The sequence below is a fragment of the Uloborus diversus genome, chromosome 1 (genome assembly GCF_026930045.1).
Source record: "Uloborus diversus isolate 005 chromosome 1, Udiv.v.3.1, whole genome shotgun sequence".
Classification (NCBI taxonomy): domain Eukaryota; kingdom Metazoa; phylum Arthropoda; class Arachnida; order Araneae; family Uloboridae; genus Uloborus; species Uloborus diversus.
The window spans coordinates 207361610-207375147 of record NC_072731.1 but is presented as its reverse complement, the minus strand read 5'-3'; the positions used below and the strand labels follow the sequence as shown (position 1 = coordinate 207375147).

The 13538-nt window shown below is 31.6% G+C and overlaps 1 protein-coding gene across 2 annotated transcripts in view; it reads left to right on the top strand.

The window, feature by feature from the left end:
* LOC129234144 (regulator of G-protein signaling 7-like) overlaps positions 1-13538 on the top strand; it is a 63921-nt gene that overhangs the window by 28006 nt on the left and 22377 nt on the right. Inside the window, exons 3-6 of one of the 2 annotated variants that reach the window (XM_054868039.1) lie at positions 1259-1309; positions 3847-3953; positions 7877-7925; positions 8843-8907. In XM_054868039.1, the coding sequence (XP_054724014.1) occupies positions 1259-1309; positions 3847-3953; positions 7877-7925; positions 8843-8907 (272 nt within the window). Of the gene's footprint in view, positions 1-1258; positions 1310-3825; positions 3954-7876; positions 7926-8842; positions 8908-13538 lie in introns of both variants that reach the window. The other variant, XM_054868038.1, reaches the window with a different exon arrangement.

The following is a 13538-nucleotide window of genomic DNA, read 5'->3' as shown; positions in this document are numbered from 1 at the left end:
CCGGTTGATCATAGAACGCTGCGGTTAGTAACCGGTTTGTCACCAGTCAATCGGTTGAGTTCGTCGAACGCAACCATTAAAACTACCTTTTTTTCGTTTAAAAAAAAAGATATTAATTTGAATTTTTGGCATCTTAAATTCAAATTATGTTTTTCGCAATCACGAGCGTGTGTGTTTGTGTAGGTGCATGTGTGTGTGTTTGTGTTGGCGCATGTGTGTGGGTGCGTGTGTGTATGCATGTGTGTGCGTGTTGTGTATGCAGTGCTGTGTGTGTAGGCGTTCGTGTGTGCATGTAGGCATATGTGTTTGTGTCTGTGTGCAGGCATGAGTGTGTTTATGTGTGTGTGTGTAGGAGTGTGTGTTTGTGTCTGTGCGCAGCATGAGTGTGCGTATGATTGTGTACGTGCGTGTATGTATGCGTGTGTGTGTGTAGGATATGGACACAACCTGGAGAGACGGTTTTCGCAAGAGGAGCAGCATCGTGAGGCCGGTCGACGCGACGGTGGTGCTGGCAGAGGGTGCTGGTGGGAAAATAAAATGATAGGAATTTAAAACAGTCAAATGAGAACAATAAGCAATCGTGATTGCTCAAAAAAAAAAAAAAAAAAAAAAAAAAAAAACCACTCACACACACACACACACACACACACGTTCTTCAAAAAGAGTAAACCATTAGGTTGATAAATAGATTTATTTATTTATTTTTTTCAAATTTATTTATTTAATTTTGCATGCAGTCGCGTACCTAGTTGTTTTCGTAAATAGTTACGTCTCTTTTGGATAAAACATTCTTCCTCACATACATCTAATGTTTTTTGTTAATAAAAGTCTTATTTTTGTCTTTTGTTCTTTCTTAATTTTAAAGCAACATCAAAGCTAAACCTCCTTGAGCAGCCTGTACACCTAAACAGATCAAACTTTTGACAAAATAACATCGATTCTTAGATCATACACAAATATTTTGCTCATATTTGGAATGAAAATTGCGCATTCTGTTAATAAAAAGCTATTTTTTCAAGGAGTTTCACTCTGCAAAAAACTGGAGGGATATGAAGCGTCCATTAAAAAACTCTGTTTCTAAATACACACTGAATTTGTTAACTTGAACATTCTAACTGCTTGGAACAGTTTTTTGCATCGAAATTTTACAGAATTTCCTTGCCAATGTTATCTTAAATTTTACTACTAAAATGTCAATATAAATGCAAATATTTATTATTCAGATTGTGAAATATTGAGAGATTAATTGTCTTTCCAGGTTTCGATCTGGTAATGTGGTTAATGGCGCATCTCGACATAGAAGAACTGGGTAAGTTACATTATTTTACATGTGAATATCAATCTTTTTTAATGGACAACATTTTGTAACGCTGATGAAAAGGATTAACTTTAATAGTGAAATTATTTTAACATTTTTTTCAAAAATTTTGTTTTACTTTTTTTTAAACACTTAAAGTAAACCCCAACCCCTTTTTTTTCGAAACGTGTTTTTCTATCATGGTGTTTTAAAATAAGGTCAGCACAAATTTTTTTTATTTGTGATCCAATATAATGTTATTTTTTAAATCGTTCTGCATACTTTTATGATTTCAAATTTTCAAGAAATCGAGAGCAGAATATCCATAGTGTTCATAAACCTTGCGAGGGATTAAAGAAGCAATTCCCCAGCAAGCTTCATTTAAACTTGATTTTAATACTACTAGTTGGACAATGGGGTTGCTTCCTTCAGTCAAAAGTAATACTTTTAGTCGCTGAAATTGATAGAATAAGCGAAAAAAATAACATGGACCCAGAAAATACTTTTATTTTCCCAAAAGTTATTTTTTAATTATTTCTTTTAAATGTCTAGCAGCCAGTATTGGTTTAAGCCTACATAAAATTGATTGAAATAAAAGTTAGTTATTGAAATTAGAACTTTTTTAATCAAAATCAGGGGGAGGAGGAAACTGTTCTGCCCGTTCCGCTAAATGACAAGCAAACTTCACGAGACCACGTGACAAGCACAGAGGGTCCGAGAAGTTAGCCCGTATTTACTCTTTATCATCCTAGATGGCAGCACCAGCAAACAATTTGTCCTAACTCAACAGGAATCTTCCGAAAAAACTCAACAAATCGTAAATTAAGAAAATGAACAAATGCTTTAAAAATTCGGAAATTTTCACAAAAAAGTCAATGTACAAAACTCCCCATACCAAAAATGTACGGGTGAAACACACATTTTTTTTTCTCCTCTAAAATCTGCGCTCAATTTTTCATTCATTCATATATAACATAGAATACCAATTAAAAAACTACTTTCAAGATCTGGAGCGGAGTTTGAAAAGAATTTAAAAGGTTACACAAACACACGCACACACACACAGACCAAAAAAAAAAAAGAAAAAAAAAGTTTAATAAACAAGACAAATAGACAGTTGATGTATTTCCGTCACTTTCTTTAGAAAAATTGCTTTATTTTAAACATCATTTATATTCTCAGCTGTGTTTTCAGCATTTACCGAACAAACTACAGGATAAATTGAACTTCATATAATAAATTAATGAGTAAAAAATTTAGAGATGAAAAATCGAGAAAATTGCAGAGATTCACATCACATTGTTTGGTTTCTGTTTGCCCCCCCCCCCCCCCAAAAAAAAAAAGTTATCAATAAAAGCAGAAATGATGCTTCCTGCAGATTTAGCATTGTCGCAAGTTAGAAATCAAAGTGAAATGAATTCGAAACCCCGATGACTTTATTTGCATTACTGTTAATAATTTAGCGTCATCCCCCTCCCCAAAGAACCCCGTATTTTGAGGAAGTTTTATTTATTACCCAATCAGAAAAGCTGCAAACGATTTTATTTCAAAAGCAATTACATCATTTAGGAATACTTATTATTTTTCATTCTACTTTTATCTAATTTCTTTGTTTCCCTTTTAAATCTTAGTTTTGTTTTTATTTTTTGACTTGACATTTTATCATAAGAAAAGCTTCTAAATTAGCTGTCACTGTTTTGTTCTCATTTGTGTTTGCTCATTTGGTTTTTATCTTTATTTTTTGCGGATTTTGATTCGAATTTTTATATTTAGATAAACATATTTTAATGTTTAGCTTCTCAATTTGTTTTTCTTTACTTTTTTCTCTTTAATGTTAGAAAAAAAATCGAAATCAAAGTACTCCTCGTAAAAAAGATATCAATAGTTAAAATTTATTGAAATGTGACACGTAACAGTTCACTATTTCAACTTAACTTTCTAAAATCTGTTTTAAATGCAATTAAAAAAGGTCCCTCATTTCAAATTTTTCCAAGGGATCAAAAGGTATACTAATACACATTCTATCGACCCTATTCTAAGACACCAAAAACCACTTCCACATCTATACAAATGCGTTGATTTGTCAAAGTCGGAGGGGGGGGGAGAGCAAGTGCCCCCCCTTAAATGACGGGCCTGCTTAAAAAGGTATATTTGAAAAAAAAAAAAAAAAAAAGCACCCTAAACCAGGTGGATATATTTATCAGATATATTTATCTGATTACGGAGAATCGATATTGGTGTATTAGATAGTTAGGTACGTTTAATTCTGGACGGAACCTTGTTGTTGTTTTATGTACTTCTTAAACGCATCATTTGGGCATTTGCTTTTATTTTAGATTTTTTTCAGCCTGCGCATGTTAGCTTTTCAAAAAGCTGTCAGACCATCTAGTAGTTGCCAGCATTAGTAATAGTAATGATAGTTAGTAATAGTATCTAATGATAGTAATAGCAGTAGTCTTAGTAGCAGCACAAGCAGTGTATGAATCGCACTTTTAGATAAAAGCGCAGACATACTTATTTCTTTAAAGTTCCTTTGTGTCCTTTGGCAGAAGCTGTGCATTTAGCCAACCTGTTGTGTCAACATGGTTATTTTTTCCCTGTGGGCGATACTAGGTCTCTGGCAATAAGAGATGATAGTACTCTTTATAGATTTCAAGTAAGTGCATGTTTCATAAATTCATTTGTTCTTTTTATTGTTGTTGTTGTTGGATTAATAATGACATTACAGCCACAGTATGCGCAATGTTACTCGTGCATTTCTTTTTATTGTTGTTGTTGTTGTTGGATTTATAATGATATTACAGCCGCGTATGCACAATTTCAATAGTGCACTTCTTTTTATTGTTGTTGTCGCATTAATAGTGAATTACAGCCACATAATGCATAATGCTAATAGTGCAATTCTTTTTATTGTTGTCGTTGGATTTATAATGATATTACAGCCGCGTATGCACAATTTCAATTCGCAACTCCAGCGCTCGAATACGCTACCTTGCGGTGATTTACAAAACTGCCGAAAAAACTAAAGCATTGCCACATTGCGTTCCACGTATGTCTGTTGACTTAAACATAGGTAGTTTGTTCTGAGTATTTATTAACGCAATCGATGTGTCTTGGATTGCTTTCAGCAACAGAAAGTGTTCGAGCTCCTCAAAATAATGTTTTTTTTTTTCATTATTTCCCTCTAAAAAGTGATTTGATTGAGAAATGGTGAAAGCGCGTTAACACCAGATAACTCTGGATTAGCAAACTTGGATAACGTTATACCAGGTAAAATTTTTTATTGTTTTGTGTGAATTTGTAAGAATATGGAATTTTCTTTTAATCTTAAATTAATTTAACAAACCATATTTTACAGCAGCATTTAGTTGGAATGGACAGTATGCAAAATTTTTTCTTGAATATATTATCGTAGAACGAAATGAAAAATGTTTAACCGAGAAAGAATTTATTTTGTTGCTTTTATTCTCAGCTGAAAGGTTTCGCCAAATTTGTTTAGGGTTATAGTTTTAGTATTGTGCGCGCTAAGTACCTTTGGCGAGATTCCGCCCATGTTAGTTAAACCATTTTTATTTTTTATCACGAGAGGAATAAAATGGTAAAAAGATTACAGAATTCGATAAGTAAAAAGAAATAATGGTAGATCAAATTGAAAAGAAAACTACTACCATATATCCGAGAGAATTTTGTTGATGATTTGTATAGCATGACATAATTAAATCATAACTCAGAAATTAGAAACATACCAAACAGAAAAATTTAAAATGAACCGATTCGGCAATTTGAGAAAAATAACTCAGCTACAAATGCAAAACAATTAGCGCTAGCCAAGCAAGGCAAAGAAGTATCATCTTCTTTTGACAATAATTCGTAATGTCGTATAATTAAATTTTCTAGCTTTAATTCTTATTCTTGTCAGGCCACAATTATTATTTAGTTTTATCAAGAATTGATAAATATCGAATTCAACATCGTGGAAATGGCTGCTTAGAACTACGAACTGCGTATTTTGCATTATTTTCTAACGTTTAGTAATGCTTCTTGAATTCTCATTTCTTTCTACGTGGGCCAGAATATCAACAAGACTTTGAAAATTAATTTAAAAAGAATAAAGTGAAAAAATCATGCATACGAACAAAATTTTCTAGACTTATTAGCATTTTCTTCGTTACCACATGTGTTTGTTTTAGTTTTTTCGTCCGCCATTAGACAGTGACTGCAGTGCCTCCTACAGTTCGTTGGAGTTGCGAATAGTGTAATTCTTTTTATTGTTGTTGTCGCATTAATAATGAATTACAGCCACATAATGCATAATGTTACTAGTGCAATTCTTTTTATTGTTGTATTGGATTTATATTGACATTATAGCCGCGTATGCATAATTTTAACAGTGCATTTCTTTTTATTGTTGTTTTTGTCGGATTAATAATAACATTACAGCCACAGTATGTGTAATTTCAACAGTGCAACCTTTTTATTGCTGTTGTTTTCGGATTAATAATGACATTGCAGTCGCAGTATGTGTAATTTCAGCAGTGCAATCCTTTTTATTGTTGTTGTTGTCATATTAATAATCATATTACAGCAACTTTGTGCGTAATTAAAATTGTGCAATGTTGTTTAAAAGACGTGATCGTTAATATTGTCGGCTTTATTTTAAATATTCGACTGTTGATTGGGAAATGGTCTGTGGGGAGTCAGTCTAGTGGATGCGGCGTTGGAGTAGGAATCGGAGAGCTCCGAGCTCGGAGCCTGACGCCGCGAAATATCCACCAACTACATGCGTAGTATGTGTTCTTAAAATCAGTAAAACCGCATGTCCTGAGTTTAGTTGCCAGCAGCTACCTTGTGTTTTGGTACTGTCATTTTCCTTATTCAATTTCAAAAAGAATTTCAAAAGAATCTATGTTAATTACTTAAATAATTACATGTACATGTTGATAAAAACTAGAAAATTTTAATACTACAACTCGAATGTCTGTGAAAAGTAATGAATGCGTTAAATCTCTGTAAAGTACATAAATTATCTGTTAATAACATCGGTATGTTTTCGTAATATCTAACAATCTGCACGCGTTGCTGTTTGTGAAAAACAGACAAAGAGATTATGCTGATTAAACGAAACATGTAGCCAACGCACAACAGCACTGTTAAAAATTCAGGAAGATTTTCTGGTAATTGTTACTGTAAAATGGCGGACTTAACGCATCGCTCATTTTTACGGTAATTTATGCCGGAAAAATAAACGATCCCAGCTCCAACTGGTAGCTGTGGCGAGGAAACCGTAAACTTTTACAGTAACTTTTGATTTTTACGGTAATAATTACTGGAAACATGGATGCCAGTAACAATTACCGTAAATTTTCCGGAAAATTTTTAGCAGTGAGGTCAGAAACACGCCAATGCTTGTAATTACAAAGGAATGCCAATGGGAAGAAGAGGAAAAAAAATAACAAATAAAATATGAACTTTTTGTAAGCTATGCGAAAAAACTGAATAATTTTGTTGCGTGCTTAGATCGCACTGCGACGAGTAACCGCTGTTAAAATGATTGAATAAAGATCAATATGCCGTGTTTAAAGCGCAGTCACTTCAGTTGTCGGAGATCTTTTGCATTATTAAACCACCTCTAGCAGAGGTTAAGTAATCACTTTGTAGTAAAATTTTGAATACATGTTTATAAAAAAAATGTGGGGTAAAAGGAAAAAAGTTAAGATACGTTATTACATTTTAAAAATAAAAAAATCCGAAATTCCTTTCAAACATTTCAGTACACAAAAGAGAGATGTTTTTTATGACTTGTCGTTGGTAAGTTGTTTTTCACATTTATCCACCCATGCTAACAACACAGTTAATGGCTACCTATAACAAATCATATTGTACTCCTTACATTTCGTAAAACTTCCGATTTGCATGTTGGCTATGCTCCGTATGCTCTTAAGTTTTTTAAAAACTACTCTCGAGGACTCTCCCAAGGAAGATTTATATAGGTATCCGCACATTAAATATACTTATTTCTTCCTATTTTATGAAATTTTAAACTTATGGACCACTTTGTGCGTGTATATACACAAACCTGTTTTCATGCGGGCAATAGGGACTGCATAAAAAATCGCATGAAAAAATTGTTTGAAACTTCACGAGTACCTTAAAAAGTTGTTCTCGCAACAAAGTTAAAAAATATTTTTTTTATATAAGGTGGATAGGAACCGCATAAAAAAATAACCCAAAAACTTACAAAATTGTAATTTTTAAATAAAAAGTGATGATAATTTTTGCCGTGTACTCGGACAAAATTTTCCTAATAAGGAAATTTTTGGGAGGTCACAGTTCTTCTTTTTTAAAAACAATTTCGTCAATTGAATCCCAATCTGATTAAAATTTTAATAAACCGCACAAAAAAAAAAAAAAAAAAAAAATCGCATAAAAAAAGACCGCACAAAAACAGGTTTGGGTGCACTCAATTTGTTAGAAATGTTAATCGTCGCTCATTAAAAAATGTGACAATTTTCAGAAAGATTAGTCATTGATTACTAAAACATTTATGTTAAATGTAGCATGAAAATTATTTAATTTCAGGCACCATACTTCTGGCCTTCCCATCATCAGCCTGATAACACAGATTACGGTATGTATTGTAATTTCATTTCAGTGACAATTCCACATACTTTAAATCGAAAAATGATACTAATTCAGTTGTTCTGTTGCCAAATCTGGCATCAAAGTTTCATTAAAAATTTCATAATTGTTATTCATAAAGAATTTCTTTTCGTAAAAAAGAAAGTTATTTTTACGTTACTTACATTTTCTAAAATAACTCGTATTTTCGATCCCACAGGTTGTTCTTTTTTTTTTTCTTTTTATAAAAATTTCTACTTATGTGAAGTTAAAGTTAAAAAAAAAAAAATGACTTTAAAACATTTTCACGGATAACAAAAACTCCATTCTTAACAGTTTCTTAATGATTTTAATACGATCTTGTGCAATATCTTGTTGCAACATTTTTAAAAACGATTGCGTCTCTTCGAGAATTTGCCGTCTTGAGTACATTAGATTTCCGTCGTTTCTTGCCGTTGCAGGAAAACAGAATTTTTTGAGAAGTTTGTTCCTGAATGCTAACAGCTTAGCAGACGGAAGAGGATGTGATTCTAACAAAAAAAAAAAAAAAAAAAAAAAAAAAAAGAAAAGAAGAGAAAGAAAAAAGAAAAAGATGTAAATTTAAGATTATTGATACCAATTTCACCACTTCATAACCCATATAACCCATAAATTATATTTCATTCTATAACTATGTTTGAAAATATTGTTATGGAACTGTTCATTGAAACATTTCATGCGCGTTGTATACTCATAGATGTGCACTCAAAAAATAATGAGCAATTTTGTGAACATTGATTGCATGCAATAATAGTAAAACATTTTAAGTTCTTTCTACAGAATGCTGGTAAAATAAATAAATAAAAAACTCCTTTTAAAACATTGCCTTGATGTAGTGTTTTAGTGTAGAAATATATTTCCATTGACGTCTATATAAATGTTTTATAGCTATCTACTTGCTGAAAAGATCTATGAAGAATAAACAGAAGCATAGTTTGGAAGAATATGAACAAGTAATATTTTGATATTGTTTATTGTACTAAAAAATGTTAATGCTTGATCTGACACATAATTTCTAGTACTTCATAGTACTACTAGTGGTACTCGCACGGCTTTGCCCGTAATAGAAAAATTAAAAGGTCTTTTGGCTCGCCTGTATATTTACAAATAATGTATGGCGAATTTTCTCGCCAATTGGCTTGTACCCATGTTACGGTTTCACGTTATGATAATTTCGTATCTCGCCAATTGGCTTGTGCCCATGTTACGGTTCCACGTTATGATAATTTCGTAATTTACTCGTCCATCTTATGATAATTTTGTTCTTAAAATTGGAATAGAAAAAGAACCACATCGAATTTTCGAAAAATCGCTTCGAGGTGCGCACCCCCATGCTACAAACTAACTTTGTGCCAAATTTCATAAAAATCGACCGAACGGTCTAGGTGCTATGCGCGTCACAGAGATCCTGACAGACAGACAGAGATTCGGACAAAGATCCTGACAGACAGAGAGACTTTCAGCTTTATTATTAGTAAAGATTATCTAAGCCGAAAGTTTATAGGTGCCTGTCAGTGCTTTATTTCTTGAACGCTTGGCTCAAAGTTTAATGTGTTTTCCAAGAAAAAAAGCTTTTAAATTTTTTACTTTCATCAGAGATTTTTGGTGACGAAAAGTAAGTGATCTGCTTTTAAAGCAGTGTGCTTATCAATTGAGTAAGCAAAAATTTAAGATTGCAGAACTTATATTCAAAAATTATATCGATTTCTTTATTAAATGAGATGATATCTGCCTCCAGCAGGACTCGGTTAGTGTATATTCCAGATTGATGAGCAGGCCAAGGAAGAAACTGTAGTATCTGAATGGCATAACCGGATTTTGGTATATTGCATAATAGCAAAATATTTGATAAGTGTGTACTGTTATTACTATTACTTTTTTTTTATTGTTTTTTTTTTTGCTTTTCCGTAACTGTATTCTTAACTATTCGAAAAAGCAATAAATGAATACCTTCGTGCCGAGGAATAACAGGAAACATCCAACGTGGTTTAGCACAAATAAACAGAGTACAGAATACACGTGTTTCGGGGTTTCAAGGAATCCCTTTTTCAATTCAAAGATGTGAGCTTCTAGATGAAAAGACACCCAGTAAAAGTCTTTGGTCGAGTTGATATTCAGAAAAACCAGTAAAAGCCAGTTGGCTTTTACTGGGTGTCTTTAAATCTAGAAGCTCACACTTTTGAATTGACAAAGGGGTTCCTTGAAACCCCGAAACACGTGCATTCTGTAATCTGTTTATTTGTGCTAAATAATCGAAAAAGGTTCCCTTAAACCAGTTACCTTGTACTGTTAATTTTACATTTGAAGAAAAGTACATATATAAGTACAATAAGAAATGTTTTGCCCAATTTTGCTTAAATTAAGCATTTCAACCAAATTTTAAGTATAATTTTATTTACTGTTGGGGAAATTTTCAAAACTATTGATATTTTGGTGTCCTGAGTTCAATTTAATGTTGTTAAAATTACTTTTTCGACATTTTATAAGCATGTAGTGAGGCATTGTTTAACATTAAATTCATTGCATTCAGTGCCTCTTTTCAAGGTTGTAAATTAATATGCTTTGTCTATTACTTTAGTTAGCTAGCAATGGAAATTTCCATGTCCTGTCTAGAAATTTCGCATAAACTTTATCTTTTTCGTACGCTTTCAAGCAGCTTTTTTATTTTTTGTGCATCAAAGAAAGAAGTAATACTTGTTAGTTAAACACAGCTGAAATTGTTTTACTGAACTGCTCATCTAACATTTTAAAATTTTAATGCTGCTTGTGTCCTTAAGTGCTACTCCAGGGAATTAAATATTTTTTATGTGCGAAATATTTCTTTATCGTAGTTAGCAACAGTGTTAGGAAAGCCATATTTATTTCTTCGTAGAATATGGAAGTCTAAAAATGGATATATTTATTCCTTATATGTTGTGTATGGAAATGTACAATTCAATGTGAAGAGTATTTTAATCATCTCTCATGAGTGTTACCCATTTATTTTGTAATATTTTTTTAAGTATAGAAATATATAATTAGGCAGTAACGTATTTTTGTTACGGAAACAAGAGACCTAATTAAATTTTCAAAAACACCGATAGAATTATTCCAGTGACGAATTCTTCTACAAATGTCATGAGTGTTATTTTTAACAGGTAACATTAATGAGAAAGGAGTAACACTCATGGTAAAAGAGCCCCCCCCCCCCAAAAAAAAAAAAAAAAAAAAAAAACGAGTAGATCTATAGTTATAGATATTGTATTACTTTTATTTCATACCTTTATCAAAGAGTTTTTTTTTTTTTTGGTACACATATACAGTGGCTCCCAAAAGTGTTCGTACACCTTGAAATTTTGTAGTAAAACCAAAATAACGCAAAACTGAATTCGAATATCAAGTCCATTTTTTTTTCACACCATTCCTATGCCATTCTGAATAAAATCCAGTAGTTTTTTTCAAAATATTGCTAGATTTTATTTTTGAAATTTGTTAAAAAACAAAGAGACAGAGAAAAGATACGCCACAAAAGTCATCGTACACTGAAATATTTTCGAATAAATTCATAATTAGAATTATCATATGTGTTTTTTTTAAATTATTTTTGCATTGTAATGATACTATAAAGTCATTTGATTTTAAATTTTTGTGTATTTATTCCTTAATATTCTGCTTATTGTTTTAAAATGGCAAAACAACAAACACGATTCGAAATTTTATTTTTCTCCTCACAGAAGCCGTAAATTGGTTTGAAATGTCTCTAAATTGATTAATTTATACCATTCTATAGTGAAGTGCTTGATAAAATGCTTTAAAGACAATAATCGGATCGAAAACAAGGTAAGAAAAGCTCAACTGGCAAAGTTAACAAAGCGTGATCGGAGGTTTACAGTTAAAAAAAACATGAAAAATACACATTTCAGAACTGAAAAAGTTTCTGCAGAATTGAATGAAACACTTTACGTTTCATTTTTACCTAAAATTGTTCGCCAAGTTCTCTGATTAACTGGATTAAATGGGACCTTTTCCCGCAGAAATTTTCTTGTTCGTGCGAAAAACAGTAAGCTTACGCTTTCCGTCGTAAAATCAATGATAAATAAGCTTAAAACGTTTTGGAACAACGTCTTACTTATAGATGAAAATAAATTCAAGATTTGGGGTTAAATTGTTGTATAATTGTAAATGGAAGAAGAAATTGGGAACTTAATCTTAAGAACTTAGTTGGACTAGTTAATCATGACGGTGAAGGTGTTCTTGTGTGAGGGTGCACCTCAGCACCAGGACTTGGGAATTTGGCATTTTTTTGGTGAAATAATGAATTATGCTGTTCATTTAAATATTTTAAAAAACAATTTTAAACTATTAGCCCAAAATTTGGTAATCGGAAAAAACTTTGTTTTTTATCAAGATAACGATAAGAATCACACGTTCGCGTTTGGTGCCTTAAAATTTGTCCTTAAGCTTAGAAATATCTCCTCAATCGCCAGATTTTAACTTAATGGAACATATTTGGAGATATCTGCTGGCTAGATTATGAAAATACACCATTGAAATGAAAAGCGAACTAGAAACAGTAAGACTCGTAGTGCGGCTGAACACTGACTCAGAAATTTCCCAAAAAAAGAAAGAAAAAACAATGAAATCTATTCCCAGACGTTTAAAAGCTGTTGTTGATACTGCATGATATTCTACTAAATAATAACTTTGTAAAAAGTTAGATTATTTACTAATTTTTTGACATTTTTTCAAAGTGTATGAAGACTTTTGTGAGATAAAATTTCCGGCCCTTTTTGATTTTTGATTTTTAAAAAAATAAGTTTTAATGTTTCATTAAAAATTTTCATGTAGGTTTGTTAAAAATAGATCATAGATCTTATAATAAAATACCTATTTCGAAATATTAATTCTAACCAAACGATAAGGGCCTATTTCATTGAAAGTCGTAGGTGTACGAACACTTTTGGGAGCCACTGTATATAATAAATGCACATTAATTAAAAATTGAAGAATGAACACTAACACAAAGCTACTATTCGCAAAAATGAAATTTGTGTGCGTTGTTTAGGAAAAACTCTATTTCTTAAGATATGGTACTCAAATAACTACATATTTTAGAGCAATTACAGCCAAAGTTCTGAAGTAAATTATTTCATGAACTCTCATGAGTGTTACCGTCTATCAATAAACTTTTCTTCTTAAAAATTCGTTTCAATATTGAAATTTTGTAGCTGTTCATGGTAATTGCAATAAAACATTTAACGCTGAATTAAATATGTTTTTATCGTCAACTTTACCCTTTTCTTAGGAAACAAAGTAACACTTTTGAGAAAAACAGTTATACATACTTAAAATTCTGAAATAAAAAGATATTTATGCCATTTTGACTTATTACTTAGTATTATAAATAGTTTAATCAAGGTTTGTTAGATTATTTATCTTCAGAAAATAAATTACAGAATGTTTTATAAAGGTAACACTCATGAGAAAAATGGGGACTTGCCAATAAGTTTTTTGAAATTTCTAAAATCTAAGAAAGTTGACTAACAAATAATCACCTGGTTAGAAAGCTATGAATTGTAAGGAATTTATACCTAGGGAAGTTTTT